This window comes from Cyclopterus lumpus, chromosome 25, assembly GCF_009769545.1.
Source record: "Cyclopterus lumpus isolate fCycLum1 chromosome 25, fCycLum1.pri, whole genome shotgun sequence".
NCBI classification, from domain to species: Eukaryota; Metazoa; Chordata; class Actinopteri; order Perciformes; family Cyclopteridae; genus Cyclopterus; species Cyclopterus lumpus.
In genome coordinates, this window is record NC_046990.1 from 9,674,965 (window position 1) to 9,688,626 (window position 13,662).

Sequence of the window (13,662 nt, forward strand, 5' to 3'; positions counted from 1 at the left end):
TGTTTATGGAGGATGCCACTTTTACCGTAAGCGTATCAAAGGACACAGAACATTAGCAATGGGAAACTAATGTGGAGAACCTGCGGGGCCGAGCCCACGTCTGTTAGAAAGTGGTTCCTGTTTCTTTGTTAAGTCCCACAACACCAACTGGCACAGTGCGTCTGGATCTCCTGTCGGAGCCCTAAATGGCCACATTTTGGGATTGTGAGCGAGGGAATTACCTGCATGAAGGAAGCAGATATTTGTACAGCAAGATGTGTTGTGCAGGTGAGTGGAGAGGCCTGACGTACGTTATTAACTGGAGAGGTTAAACGATTTTTGGGTGAATCTACTTTATTGTATTCTAGTATTTCAGTTGTATTATACTTGTATAGTTGTTAACTTGTATAATATTACTACTACTACTACTAACTAACTACTGCTAATTATAATAATAATAGTAATAATGTATTATTATTGAAACCATTTTTTATTTTTTATTATTATCATCATTACTAGTATAATTATAATATAAGCTATACTTACACTCGGGGTATTTCCTGTATTTAAATGCAATTATATCGGCCTCATAACGATATTTGTGAAATTATTTATTCATATTTACAAAAAGTCACAAATATGTCACAAAAGAATAAGACATGCTCTGTAAATCGCTGTATCATTGGAAGACTAAAGACTAAAACGCTTGCAAACGTGGGTGTTTGGATTCAGAGAACACACACCAGTGTTTTTAGACTCCACACTGACGGCCTTGAGGGCTCTTTATTTTTCTCACGTTTCCATTGTGGACACAACACAATGTCTGTGTGTCACCCGAGATATGAAAAAATGAATTAAAATAATGGGTACATAAAATCAAACATACATAAGTGGTACCTTTCTTTTTTTAATGGCACATTTTAGAACAACAAAAAAAGAAGAAATAAAAGGATGAGGGAGCTAATTGTTAATTTGAAAGAAGAAGGGCCATCAAATATACTTTTGTACACACACATACACATAAACACAAATATGGAGAGCAGCCTCTTTTTCAAATACAATATAAAGGAATATTTTTCCTGTGTTTTCAGATGAAAATAAAAGCCACATAACTCTTTTCTTTTCTCATAAAATGAGATTTGCCTCCGGCTGCTGCTGCTGCAGTAAATCCCACAGTATATTTAAACTGCATCTCCCTCAATGTTATCATAACACAGGTGTCACTTTGGCACACCTGTGTTATGATGGTGGGGTGGCGACATACCTTTTCACAACTGCCTCTCTAAAGCCCCACTTTGAGGTGTGGTAACACGTCTGAAGATAACAAAGTGGGTGTGTAACGCCAAAGAAATTCAGTCATTTTAATGGCTCATATCTTGTTGTCAATGAGTAACTGGAATAGATATGAAGAGGTTGTTATGGTCAGCATTATCTTTATTAACTAGATAAAAAGCGGCATGCCCAACACGCAGGATGGCGACGGCTTTTATCTTGAGAACAATGCGTTCATCTGCTGCATAACCAACAGTCAAATTATGACTGATAATAATAATAATAATGCATTTAATTTACATAGTGCTTTTCGTGATACTCAAAGACACTTTAAATAACATAATTATAACATCCTAAAAGCAAAAAAAATAAGAATAACTAAAATTACAGGTAAAACAAATAGGGACTTTCTCAGTTGCTCGGACCCTAATAAATAAAAATAACAAGAACATAGAGCAAACAATCACACATTAAAAGCAGTTCTGAACAGGTGGGTTTTGATTTGCGATTTAAATATGGAAAGATCAGTACAGTCCCGGATGAGTTTGGGGATCATGATAACATAAACACTATCTTTCTTACATCTATATTTCAGACTTATATTATGCTACTATAGGGAGTGACAGGACATCAGTGTGTGAGTAATTCATTACTTTTTTAATCAGAAAGTCCTCCTGAAAGCCAATTGTTGCGTGGCTGGTTAACATAATGTCCTATTTATTTTATTTCTGAAGGTTTTGCTATATTTTGATCATTTAATTGATATAGTACAGACCTTTTTTTTCCTCTTAGTTCATAGCTTCATTGTTGCAGGGTCTACTGGGGAAGAACTTGGGGTTTGTGCTCTGGCGCCATCCAGTGGTCAGAACCATGTATTGCCTCGTGCCAGTCGGGTGGAAGATGGTGTTTCCCTTTCCACGTTAAATCGGTCGGTTACGGGAGACTCCCGTGTCTAAAAATACAGCTCTGAGTCAGAGTCAGTCACAGCTCCCCCTGCACATGCTTCTGTGTGTTTATAGCTGTTGTCATAGAAACAGGCTCAAGTTCCCCCTTTTTTTTCACAGTAAAATGGCATATGGAAATACCGCGTGTCATAATGATGGATTCATTCCACACAGGAGAAAAGGGGAACCTGCAATATTCAGCTTTCAGTTCGTTAAACGGTCTCCGAGCTTCTTTTAATTCAACAGTTATACATGAAAACGAATAAATAAGTTGCCTTTTTTCACGTATTATTTGAAGTCTGCAACTTTGCCTCTCTCACCAGCAGAGGGAGACACATGCAGCTGTAAAGGTTTCCCTCTGAGCCACCTCGGCTATTTCCCCCATCACTTTGCCCAACTTTAACATTTCCCACTGACACGAACCCGAGATGTTCGGTCTTTCCACAGAGGCCTCCAAAAGGGCAGCGCTGAGCTATTTTGAACCTCGGCTGATCCGGAGGCCTGTTTCAGGTCCTACTTCAGCTGGGTTTGCAGCTTCTTAGCTCGTAGATCGAACTCTGGCAACATTATCTAGAGTCCGCTGACAGGCGGGGAGATCCTTCTGGATAATAACTGGACATCGCATCATGACCCCAGTTATGACACGCATCCCATTACAGAACAGGATGAGAAATGCATTTGACCCGATGCATTAAACATTAGCGTATGTAATGGCTCATTAGCTTAGCACGACCGAAAAACAGAGGCCTTGTGGTTTTCAATATAATCAATTATTTCTTGCACATTTTTTTTTTTAAAAAGGGCTTTAAAAACATTTTTTGAATTCGGTGCGCCACATGCCAGAGTGTTTGAGTCACATCGCAGCGTTTGATTTTGATCTTTACGAACCCTCACTTATAAAAAGACAGTGGCCAAGGACCGGTTTGTGCTCAGCTGACTTTGTATTGAAAGCGTAGCAGAAATTCGATCCGGGCGTGCATTGTGATTCAGGTGGCAGCTATCCTGCCCCTCCTCCTGCCCCTCCTCCTGCCCCCCCCCCCTCCTCCAGAACAACTGAGGTGATAATCCAGGGTGTGTTTAGGCTGCTCCTAGTTTTATTAACATTCTGTTCCCTGCGGGGTGTGGCGGCCCGATATCGCGGTAAATACTCACACTTTCACCTGGATTGACCAAGAGAGAGAGAGAGACTGTGAGATTAAAGGGAGGAATAGGGGGGGGAAAAAAAAGAAGAGAGGTCGAGCAAATCCTTTCTCCGCTGAAAGGTGTTGTCCATCCTCCCTCTGTCTAAAGCCATGATGACATACTCGTAGAATTCTTTTGTCCTGTAACGTGTTTTTGCTCAGTTTGGGAATCGAGTCCCCGGTTCTTAAATGCAGGTTGCCGGCTCAGCCCTGTGTTGGTCAGTATGAGAGACACAATGCACTTACTGTTTCATGTAGATCGATGCTAAAGGTTAGTTAAATAAAGTGACTTCAGACGCATGTGAGGTTACTTTTACACAAAACAAAAATGGCGACACCAAAATGGCTCACGGGGAACTGTGGCTTTCTGGAATTGTGGATAGAACCAACCCGTTTATCTGTTTATGCTAATTAAACCGAACCATTTCCCCAACGGTACGCTACCCCGTTTGGTAACGAGAGCCGGCGGCGGTCTCTGCAGCGGCATAGTTCATGCACAGCGGCGCTCTGAGCTAACGAGCTAAATGCTAACGTCTGCGAGCTAACGTGCTCACAAAGACACACGGTGTGATGCAGGGTTTCGGTTGCTAGTCCGCACAAAGTAGAGCCGTTCTGCAGGTGTTGAACCAAAGTAGTAGACAAATAGACTTTTTGACCTGATGACCTGTATCAAAGAAGTCTCTTTGATACAGATCCATCTGTGGAGCTCGGTAAATTAGACTTATAAAAACATTAAAGTCCCCATTTAGCCGACCTTCGGAGCCAGCGAGCATGTAAATAGACAGTGCGGGACGAGGGAAACCCAACTTCCACGTCACTTCCATCAAACCTCAAACTCGTCATCGAGAAAGGAAAATACGTTCTCCTCTTAGGCTACTTTCACCGAGCTCATCTAATAAAAAAAACAAAACATAAAAAGCCCAAAGGGTTCCATCTGGTTTTGATGAAGCCGTCGGAGGCAGCAGTGCAACAAGCATGGCGAGACCTTAATGATATGCCTCCGTTTTCGGTGGAAACATCTCTTGACTAAGATGTTCCACACTTCTTTCCTTCTCGCCTGTTTCCCAGTGAGGTTTAGAGAGCTCGAGCTTGTGTTTCGGTTACCGTCTATTCTGTTGCCCCCCCCCCCTGCATCTCAGATAACCCGGGATAACACGTGGCGTTCTTTCCACGACCTCCTATCCTATTCTCCGCTCTACGTCGTTAATGAAGAAGAGCCTTTAATCGACCTTTCGCTGCTCTCATCCCTCAAAGCCTGATCTGCTACAACCTTTTTCCGATTTTCAAATCGCGTGTACAGTTTCAGGCTGCGAAGGATAAATGAAAGTTTCGCCAATGAATTGTGTGTCTGGGTTCGAGTCCTTTCCTTTTTTTTTAATTGCGTACCGACATACCGCTCCTTCATTCCTCAGCCTGCCTGGACATCGTATGGGGCTACAAAAGGCGTGTCTCCGAAATCTGCTAACGTGGCGCTGAAATGACTCACACAACCCACACGGGCACGTGAAGCACCTTCGTGCTCCGACAGGTCGCGTTCAGCAAGCGCCCGGTCGAAGAAAGAGTGGTTTTGGATGCCTGATGAGGCGATGTCAGTCAGGGGAGGGGGGGGAATGGGATATAGTATTATTAGTGCCAGAGGGGCGGGACACACCCCTGCCCTCAAGCTTGAGCTGTCAGCACGAGCCATACAGGGGACCATTATGGAAACCGCACCCCAAACCTTTAAAGTGAGGAAAAAATGTTTGAAAATGAGAAACTTCTACTATATGTACGCATACATTGCTGTGTGTAATGTGGCATCGCTGACTCACTGCCAACAAAACGTCTAGTCAGGCTGAGGAACAATGAGCTGTAAGGAGCTGCAGGGACCACAACTTCATTCAAAGGGCAAAACACACCTTACAGAGATGGAGATGCACTTCTATGAAGACGTGAGAAATGCTTTACAAGGACAACTCTACCGTGTGTGTGTGTGTGTTGATTTATGAGAACAGTCTTTATGCACATTCATAAGCGTGCTCAAACACTGAACTATAAGCTGCTGTATTTCTCTGTAAATCAGTGATGTTCTGGGTGTGGTCATTCATCCAAATCAGCCCTTCCCAGAACTATCTCATCCCGCATCTCTTCACTTCTCCTTTTTTTTTTTTGTCTACTTCATTTTCGTTTCCCTGGTCACAGGGATTAACTCCTGATGTGAGACGCCGGAGGAATGCTGTGAATAAGACACGATGTGCGTTTGTGCGCAATTAACTTGTGACTTTTTCAGGCTCTTGTTTTATGTCTTTCTGGCAGTCGATTGTATATTATTCATCAATGCGCTATTTAGTGCAATATAAATTCAGAAAAAAGCAGTTAGCACAGACTTTTATGATTTTTTTATTTTTTATTACACCTTGAGACTGTGTGTGTGTGTGTGTGTGTGCGTGTGTGTGCGCAAATAAAAGTGATTAGGTGTCCACGCAGCTAGGTTACCACACCTCGTCCTTGTCCTCAGTGAGGCAAGAGGAAGGGGCGTGTTTAGAGCCCTGCCCACCGTGTCCTACACACACACACACACACACACACTAAATACACACTCACCGCACACAAGGACAGGCCCAGACATCATAGCCCACAGGCACAGTTTGCTATGAAAGGGATAGAGTGAGTGGTAGGAAAAAAAAAAGGAAAGGAGGAGGAGAGAGAGAGAAAAAAGAAAAGAAGGGCAGAGTCAAACCCAATGAGGGAGTGAGGAGTTTGAGAGGCAAGACTGGGAGAGAAATCCTCGGTTAGTGGAGTGCTGAGTGGATTGTGGCCACAGGACCGTGTACTCTGGGACGAACCCGCCAGCCAGAGGGACAGAGAGACGCGAGATAAGCAGGAGTCAAGGGGGGGGAAAAGCCGGCGAGGATATTTTATCGTTAGGAATATTGTTGCCAAACCGTGACAATGAACTCTCAGCAGCAGAGGTACAGGAATTTCTCTTCTGACAGCGCGGGCAGGGAGAGGGTGGCCTCTGACGATGGCTATAACCGGGCGATGCTGAAGGCCACGGACGGCAGGAAAGGTACCAGTGTGGTGGCAGTTGATGGGGGATCTTGATCGTGACGTATCTCTTCCTGTGTGTGTGTGTGTGTGTGAGATGTGAAGTGTGTGTTTTTTTCTTCTTCCGTGAAGAGGTGAAAGGGTTGTGGTGTTCAGGTTTTAGGCGTTTCTGTCTGTCAGGGCCACGTGATGCGGCTTCGATTGAGCTGGCGTGCTGTTTGTTGGATGGTTTTGGGACATGGAGCTCATCGGTCAAAGGCACGTTTGGATGTCAAAGCCGTGAATGCGGCCAGCGTTTCTCCATCCCTGTGACTGTGCAGGAGGAGAGTCCCCTTCTCTAATGCATCAGCCCCTTCACAAGTTGTGTTGTGAAGCATGCAGGTGTTTTGAGGGGCAATGAGTCTTAACTTGTGCCGGAGACAAGATGAATGGTGTGTTACATTAGTTTCCCTTTTTTTCCGCCCCATCAGTTTGTTCCTTTTTCTTTCTTCCCCCACCCAAAAAAAAAGAAAGCCCTGTTTAACCATGCAGTGGAATACATACGTTCTCCTAATCGAGACACTTTGATTCTGCCATTAGCAGTGGTGGACAACGTGTTTTGGGTTTTAGTAGGAATCAAACCATAAAAAAATACTCTGTTTCAATTAAAAGTGGTAAATACGTCCTCCTCACACAGGGAAAATGGACTTGTGCTCTATTGTGGTTGACCGCATTACTATGACAACGGTGTTGGGTCAAGGTGGAGCTAACTTGATTCCATTGATAACATTCAATTGTGCTTCACACGTTTATTGCGCGGCGTGTTCGACGTGTACAATCTCAATCTGCGTGGCCAGCTAAGCCGAGTGTAAAAACTTGCCACTGACCCTTTTTTTTTTTTCCTCTCGCTGTTTTGGGCCGTCGACTCCACACCTCACCGAAAACTGTGTGTGTGTGTGTGTGTCTGGTCACACGCGATCCTTGAAGTTCACTCAGCCCCTATCCGCTCGCTAATACCCTTCACAAAGAGTAGTTTGAACCAGGATTAGGTGAACAGAACGCAGAGTTCAAAGGTGCAAAGTGTGTCACCAATCGCCACTCTCCCACCGTGACAGGAAGTAGAACCTCGGAGGTCACGCAGTTCATAAGCTCAGCTTTGGTTTGAGTGATAAATTAGGTGGTTAAAGGGCTGCGGTGTATATACGCACGGTTGCCCTGGAAACGTAGTTCCATAACACTCTTGCCGAAGTCATGCTGTCCTGAGAAAGCAAAACGCAGCAAAAGGTTGCTGGGCGTGTCGCTGTACGGTCGACCGTTCGCTGATAAGAGACGGAGGACTTTGTGTCGGTGTGCACAGTTCATTCCGGCTCAATGTGGATGGCATTATTGGCTGTGTGAGTCAGTGATGGGGGGGGGGGGGGGGGGGGGGGGGGGGGGGTGGAGGGGTCAGAGAGAATGCATGGCTGAAATTCCTAAATGTCTCCGATTGGCGCCTTTTTTAAACTGGTCATCCCGTGACCCGTTAAGATCAACTGGCTTCACGTGGCCGATCCATCCACCGTGTCCACACAAGGAATGTGTTGCCTGAACTCCAATAGGAATTGGGTGGACGCAGGGCTCGGTTGTCTCAGTGGGCGTGTGCTCCCTCGCCAAGATCTTGTCGTTTCTTGTCGGAACATTGCACTCTCTAATAGCTAAAGACATGTCACGGTGGAATCACGCAAAACACTATCTCGACACATCCGTCCTTTTAGCAGTGGAACCCTTTCATGAACGTTTGTGTCCAAGAGCACAGCTGGCGGCGTTGTCATAGTGACCGATGTGACCCCCGCAAATACAAAGTTTCCCCAGACAATAGGGGGGTGGGGCAGGGCGGGGGTTCTGCCGACAATGACTGCGATCTGACGCGGTCTGACTCAGGTGCAGGCGTGCAGAGTCAAGTTTTTTTTTTTTTTTTTTTTTTTTACCTGGTGATGAATTTTTTGTCATGCAGATCCAACCAGTCGGGTATTTTGGGTATTTCCTCTTTCCCTTTGCTGCTTTTTCTGCCAACTAAATGGAGCGTCGGACCGCTGTCCGTCCGTCATCACAAAGCTACAGCACGCGTTTGAGGCTACATTCACAAAAAGTACATTTTTATTGCTTTCCACGCGGTGACTAACGCCGCGGTCGTCTCTGTTTTGCAGATGAACGAGATCGAGTGCAGAAAAAGACCTTCACGAAATGGGTGAACAAGCACCTGATGAAGGTAAGGACCCGTCCTCGACTCTCACTCAAAGCTCTCTCTACGATGCCACGATGTCACTGTTGCAAAGCATATGGCCACCAAAGTTAAAGTTAAAACACCCATGCACTTTAATTACAGGTAAAGGCGTTTCAGTATAAAAGCAGACCGACATTCACTTCATGCAAACGTTTCACGACTGCATCATATTCCCCAGATTTCTTTTGCAATGGTTATCCTGATCTGTGCATTACCTGTGCATTGGAACTGACAGTGTGGAAATGATTACCACACACACACACACACACACCCTCATTAGCCTGGCAGTTGTTCTCTCACACTTTGTCTTTAACGTTGCGCCGCAATGGGGGGGGGGAGGCGGGCCAGACGTCCTGTCCGTCATCAGCCGGGAGACTGTGTAAACCGTCCACGTTATTTGAACATTCACATTACCCAGTACCAGGGGCCATTCTTTTATTTATTTATTTTTAATGGAAAGAAAGAGGGGAGGGGGGGGGGGGGGCGCCCAAGAGAGTGTTTTCCTTTCCGTGAATGTGCAGTGTGAGAACATTGTGTCGTTCCTCCTGAGGAGCAGACATCTGGACTCACTTAGCTCCTTCTGAAAAAAGGCAAATGCTGGTTCTCGACCCAGAGCCCACGGTGGTTAGGGCCAACCGGTAGCACATGTGCTGCACGTACATACCTGCGTTCATGCCCGGACGCTGCATGGATTACACGTATTCGCATCAATAAGAATATATCCGCTTTGAGAACCAACTAACGTAAAGCGCGAGATTTGTTTTGTTCTCAAAAAAGTCGAAAAAGGATTGAAAAAATGTCACTTTTAACTTAAAAAATGTCACTTTTAACTTAAGAAGAGCAACGGGGTAACAAGAAAAAAGGATCATCATCTCCTTTGGTGAAGAAAGACTTCTCCTCTGAGGTTAATGGCTCAAGGGTTGGCTTGACAAGGGCAGACTAGAGGGAGGGCGCAGCAGTGAAGGGCCACCGGGTGGTTTCCCCAGCGCGGTAAATCTTTTAATCCTGTGGAACGTCACGCCAGCTGCAGAGCAGGAATCTGCCTCCAGCGTGATCTTACATCTGATTAGGTAAAAAGAAGAAAAATGAACCTTTTCCCTCGCTGTTATTGAAAGTATCACCTTGGGAGTTTAGAGGAAACATTCAGAGTTCATTACGTTGAAGCCGAAGCGCGCTAAGTGCTTGTTTCCACGCGGAGGGACCAGGACGAGATGCTGTCTGCCATGTGCACTAATGATAATCACCGTGACAAGTTTACAGAGCAGCTTTTTTTCTGTCTTTCTTTTTCATCCGAGAGGGCAGATTTGGAGGATAACACCCGCACCTTTTCAGCTGCAGCGGTGTGTGCGGACCACACCAATTGAAGGGGCGCTGACAGCTGGCTCTTGAATACACACTAGATAAAAATACGCCGCCAAGATAATCCCCAACACATTCTCTATCATTTGAAACAAAGAATTTGGAAACGGTACTGTTTGATTTTAAAGATGCTCAAAGTCTTATATAATCGTGTGCAGCTCACGATTATATAAGACTTAATAAGGATATTTCTGCCACAGCAAGTTGACCAAACAGTGCTTTTAAAAGCGTAGACAGTGACCCCTAGTGGCGGCAGTGATGGCTGCCTTCACCTTCACACTCGTATCCAGATGGGTTCATCTCGGCTCTGCCGGAAGGGAGGAGCATCACGAGAACAGTGTTGAAACTGTTGTGACTTGCAAGGGAGATGCGATTTCATTCCATTCGAGGGCCGAGGCCTCCTCCACCCACAGGGGCGGACGCACCCGGATGACGGATGTTTATAACTACTCTGTGTGTCATCCGTCTGTCTCGTATGCCATCATCCAAGTCCGTTGCTCTTGTTTTTAATGTCTATTTATTTCTGCTTTTCTCCCCTTCTCTCTCTCTCTCTCTCTCTCTCTTCTCTCCGTTTTCTCCATTGCTCATCCATCTGTTCCCATTCCTCCATCTTTCATCCCTCTCCACCCAGCATCGGAGGGCAGAGGTAGGTACTAATAAATGTGTCTGCATGGAGACCTCCCTTGCTTTTTTAAATTGTATTCCCCCCCCCCCCACTATCCTATCTTGTGTTTTCTCGCATCGTCCCTCAGTGTCGGGTTACAAGTACACCACACCTCGCTTTCATAACCAGGCACTGCACTTCTGACTGGTGATCCAAAAGTTTCATGTGTTTTATTTTATGGGGGGGTTTTTTTGTGTGTGTTTGTGTTATTTATTATTATTTTATTTTTTTTACCTCACTGCTCTGGCTTTTATGCGGCCCCATATATCATTTTCCAGGGTTGACAGCTGACATTTGGAGTTGGAGTCAAGCTGCTTACGGCGATGCATTCCTGACCTGTCGAATTATTATGATCTCAAATCAGTGCAAAGCACTTCTATTAAAGCTGAACGTCAGTGCATGTTGTTGCCGTCCATCTAGGTTAAAGGCCACTAAGTCCACCAGCAACAACATTTGCAAAAGAGAAACCAGTATTGTGATTTGATGGAGGACAATCTAAAATGTGTCACAGAAACACATGTACCAGCTGTTAGCCCTGAATAGCCGTCCCTGTATGTAGCGGAGGGCTTTGCTGGTGTTGTTCACGGTGCTCGCCTCTCCAAAATTCCTCGTGACGCTCTCTTTCCCTTCTGTGTCCCGGCAGTCGCAGCATCACGTGACGGACCTGTATGAAGACCTCCGAGATGGACACAACCTGATCTCGCTGTTGGAGGTCCTCTCCGGGGACACGCTGGTGAGTATTTCTTGATCAGGGCGACGAATCTGCCCCCGAGCTCTGCATCCATCACCCATCAGACCTAATCCAGACTAATTACACAAGACCTGAAACGTCACCCCTGTGGCAACAAGTCGTAACCGGCCGCAGCCGCGTCGTCAGCCAAAGGCTGAACCCCCGAGCTGAACGTTGCTCCACAAAGACTCATCCACTCCTCTTGAGTCCCTTTCTCTCTTTCCCGACTATCTCTCTACTTTGTATTCACGCGTGACCCCTCATGCGCCCTCTAGCCTTCCTGTGTCTTTGCCAACCGGAATCCTTCGTGCTGACACACCGGCCCTGCTGCCGTCGTTCACCGCTCCCCCTCACCAGCTCCGGCTCTGCTCATCTTCTGAACGCCTCCGTAGCCTTGACACATTAACCCCACGTTGGCCTGTGTGCGCGCGCGTGTGTGTGTGTGTGTATGTACTATACTCCTATCTGACGCACTGTTCTCCTCCTCCTCGCCTCCTGTTTTCCTCCCTGTAACCTCTGTCTGTGTGTGCTGGTCTTTGCCGTCTGGCCTTGGCTTCCTCTCTTTGCATTGCTCTCGCTGGGGCTAGCCGAGGGAGAGAGACGTGGCCAGGAGCGCTCGGTTGGTGAGTGGGGTCGATAACTTAACGTAGACGTCCTGTGTTTTTATTTTTATTTTTTTTTTATTACAATTATTATCACCAGTATCCATCTGCTCTTTGTCAGTGCATGGTGTCGCCGTATTTCCTTTTCTTTCATTCATTTGACACGCTTTGCTTTGAGCATTTGGCTGCTGGACACCTTGTTTTTGCGCAGCAGTTTATATTTGTATTTGTTTAGGGACTTTTAATATTTTTCTTACCTGTCAGTGGATTTAAATAATATAAAAGCGCTGCTGTATTTCCTGCTGTATTTAGTATTCTAAAGTGTGGTGACGAACGACGAAAATCAAAAGAATTACTCACTTAAAAATTGTCGGAAAAAATATCCCAGATTCACCAATTATTACTACATTTATTCTTTCTGTTTAAATTGTTGTTGTATATTCCATCCAATTTTCAGTTTTTTCCTTCTGTGTTTCGATGCTTATCGTTCTCCTTCACCACGATTATACCCAAAGGCTCGTCTCTGACAGTCTGGTGTCCGTCATGTAACCAAACGACTCGTTTATCTCGTCCTCTTCAGCCCAGAGAGAAGGGCCGCATGCGATTCCACAAACTGCAGAATGTACAGATAGCGCTGGACTTCCTCAGACACCGCCAGGTACGACACCTTGAACCTGCCCCCTGTTACAAGTCACCTTTTTGTGTGTGTGTGTGTGTGTGTGTGTGTGTAATCATGAAAATAACCTCACTTTTATAATGATATTTTTGTCCCGTCAGGTCAAGCTGGTGAACATCAGAAACGATGACATAGCGGATGGGAACCCCAAGCTCACCCTGGGGTTAATATGGACCATCATCCTGCACTTCCAGGTCTCCTCATCTGTCAGTGCTGTGTTTCACTACATTATCGCTCTCTACCTCTGTCTCTGGGATCTGCTTCTGCCGTCTCCTGGAACCAATCGGAATGGATTCCGCTCTCCAAAATTCCCTCGCTCTAATCGAAACAGAACACGTCTTTTTACAGCTCCGTAATGAACACAGTGTTTCTGGCTGATCTGATCTAATATCTAATGTCAAAACGATTCAAGGTTTCGGGTTTGCAAAAAGCAGAGCGTGGGAAATAACGGAGACATTGGTGGTGAGAGCGGTGATCTGGTGAAGGTCCCCGTAGATAATAACACACAATGAGTCGTTATGCTTTTATAGAATAGAGAGGGAACATAGCTGGGTCGTGGCAGCGGGTGAGTCATGGAGACCAGAGGGAGGCTCGGGGTGGGGGGGGGGCATTCCAGTCTCATCAAGTAATGTTAAGTTAAATCTCACAAACAGGAGTATCCTCAATTGATTTAATTGGAGGAAATAAGTCATTGTAAGCTCTAAAGTAAATAAGTGTCACTCTAACATCGACACGATCAAATCCATCCAGATGAGTGGTAGTCGACACATGCTTTTCATTTAAGAAGGTCAAAAAATATATATATATTTAAAAAAAATCTGCAAAAGGGGTGGCATCACATCCCATTATTTCTAAAGGAACAGGTTGCAGATTTGCAGGTGAGTGTGTCAGAGGAGTTGGATTTGAATGGCGCAAACACATAGCTATTTACACACACACACACACACACACACACTTAAAATGGTCAATTATGACACTGATTTTTC

At 45.4% G+C, this 13,662-nt stretch overlaps 1 protein-coding gene across 13 annotated transcripts in view; it reads left to right on the plus strand.

Annotated features, from left to right (window-relative positions):
* Nucleotides 1-13,662, plus strand: part of LOC117728001 (plectin-like) — a 92,415-nt gene that overhangs the window by 52,033 nt on the left and 26,720 nt on the right. For 4 of the 13 annotated variants that reach the window (XM_034528623.1, XM_034528610.1, XM_034528615.1 and 1 more), the window contains 5 exons: nucleotides 8,569-8,630; nucleotides 10,636-10,650; nucleotides 11,312-11,401; nucleotides 12,581-12,658; nucleotides 12,778-12,882. In XM_034528623.1, coding sequence (XP_034384514.1) covers nucleotides 8,569-8,630; nucleotides 10,636-10,650; nucleotides 11,312-11,401; nucleotides 12,581-12,658; nucleotides 12,778-12,882 — 350 coding nt within the window. Of the gene's footprint in view, nucleotides 1-5,956; nucleotides 6,426-8,568; nucleotides 8,631-10,635; nucleotides 10,651-11,311; nucleotides 11,402-12,580; nucleotides 12,659-12,777; nucleotides 12,883-13,662 lie in introns of those variants that run through there. The other 9 variants (XM_034528611.1, XM_034528616.1, XM_034528613.1 and 6 more) reach the window with 6 other exon arrangements.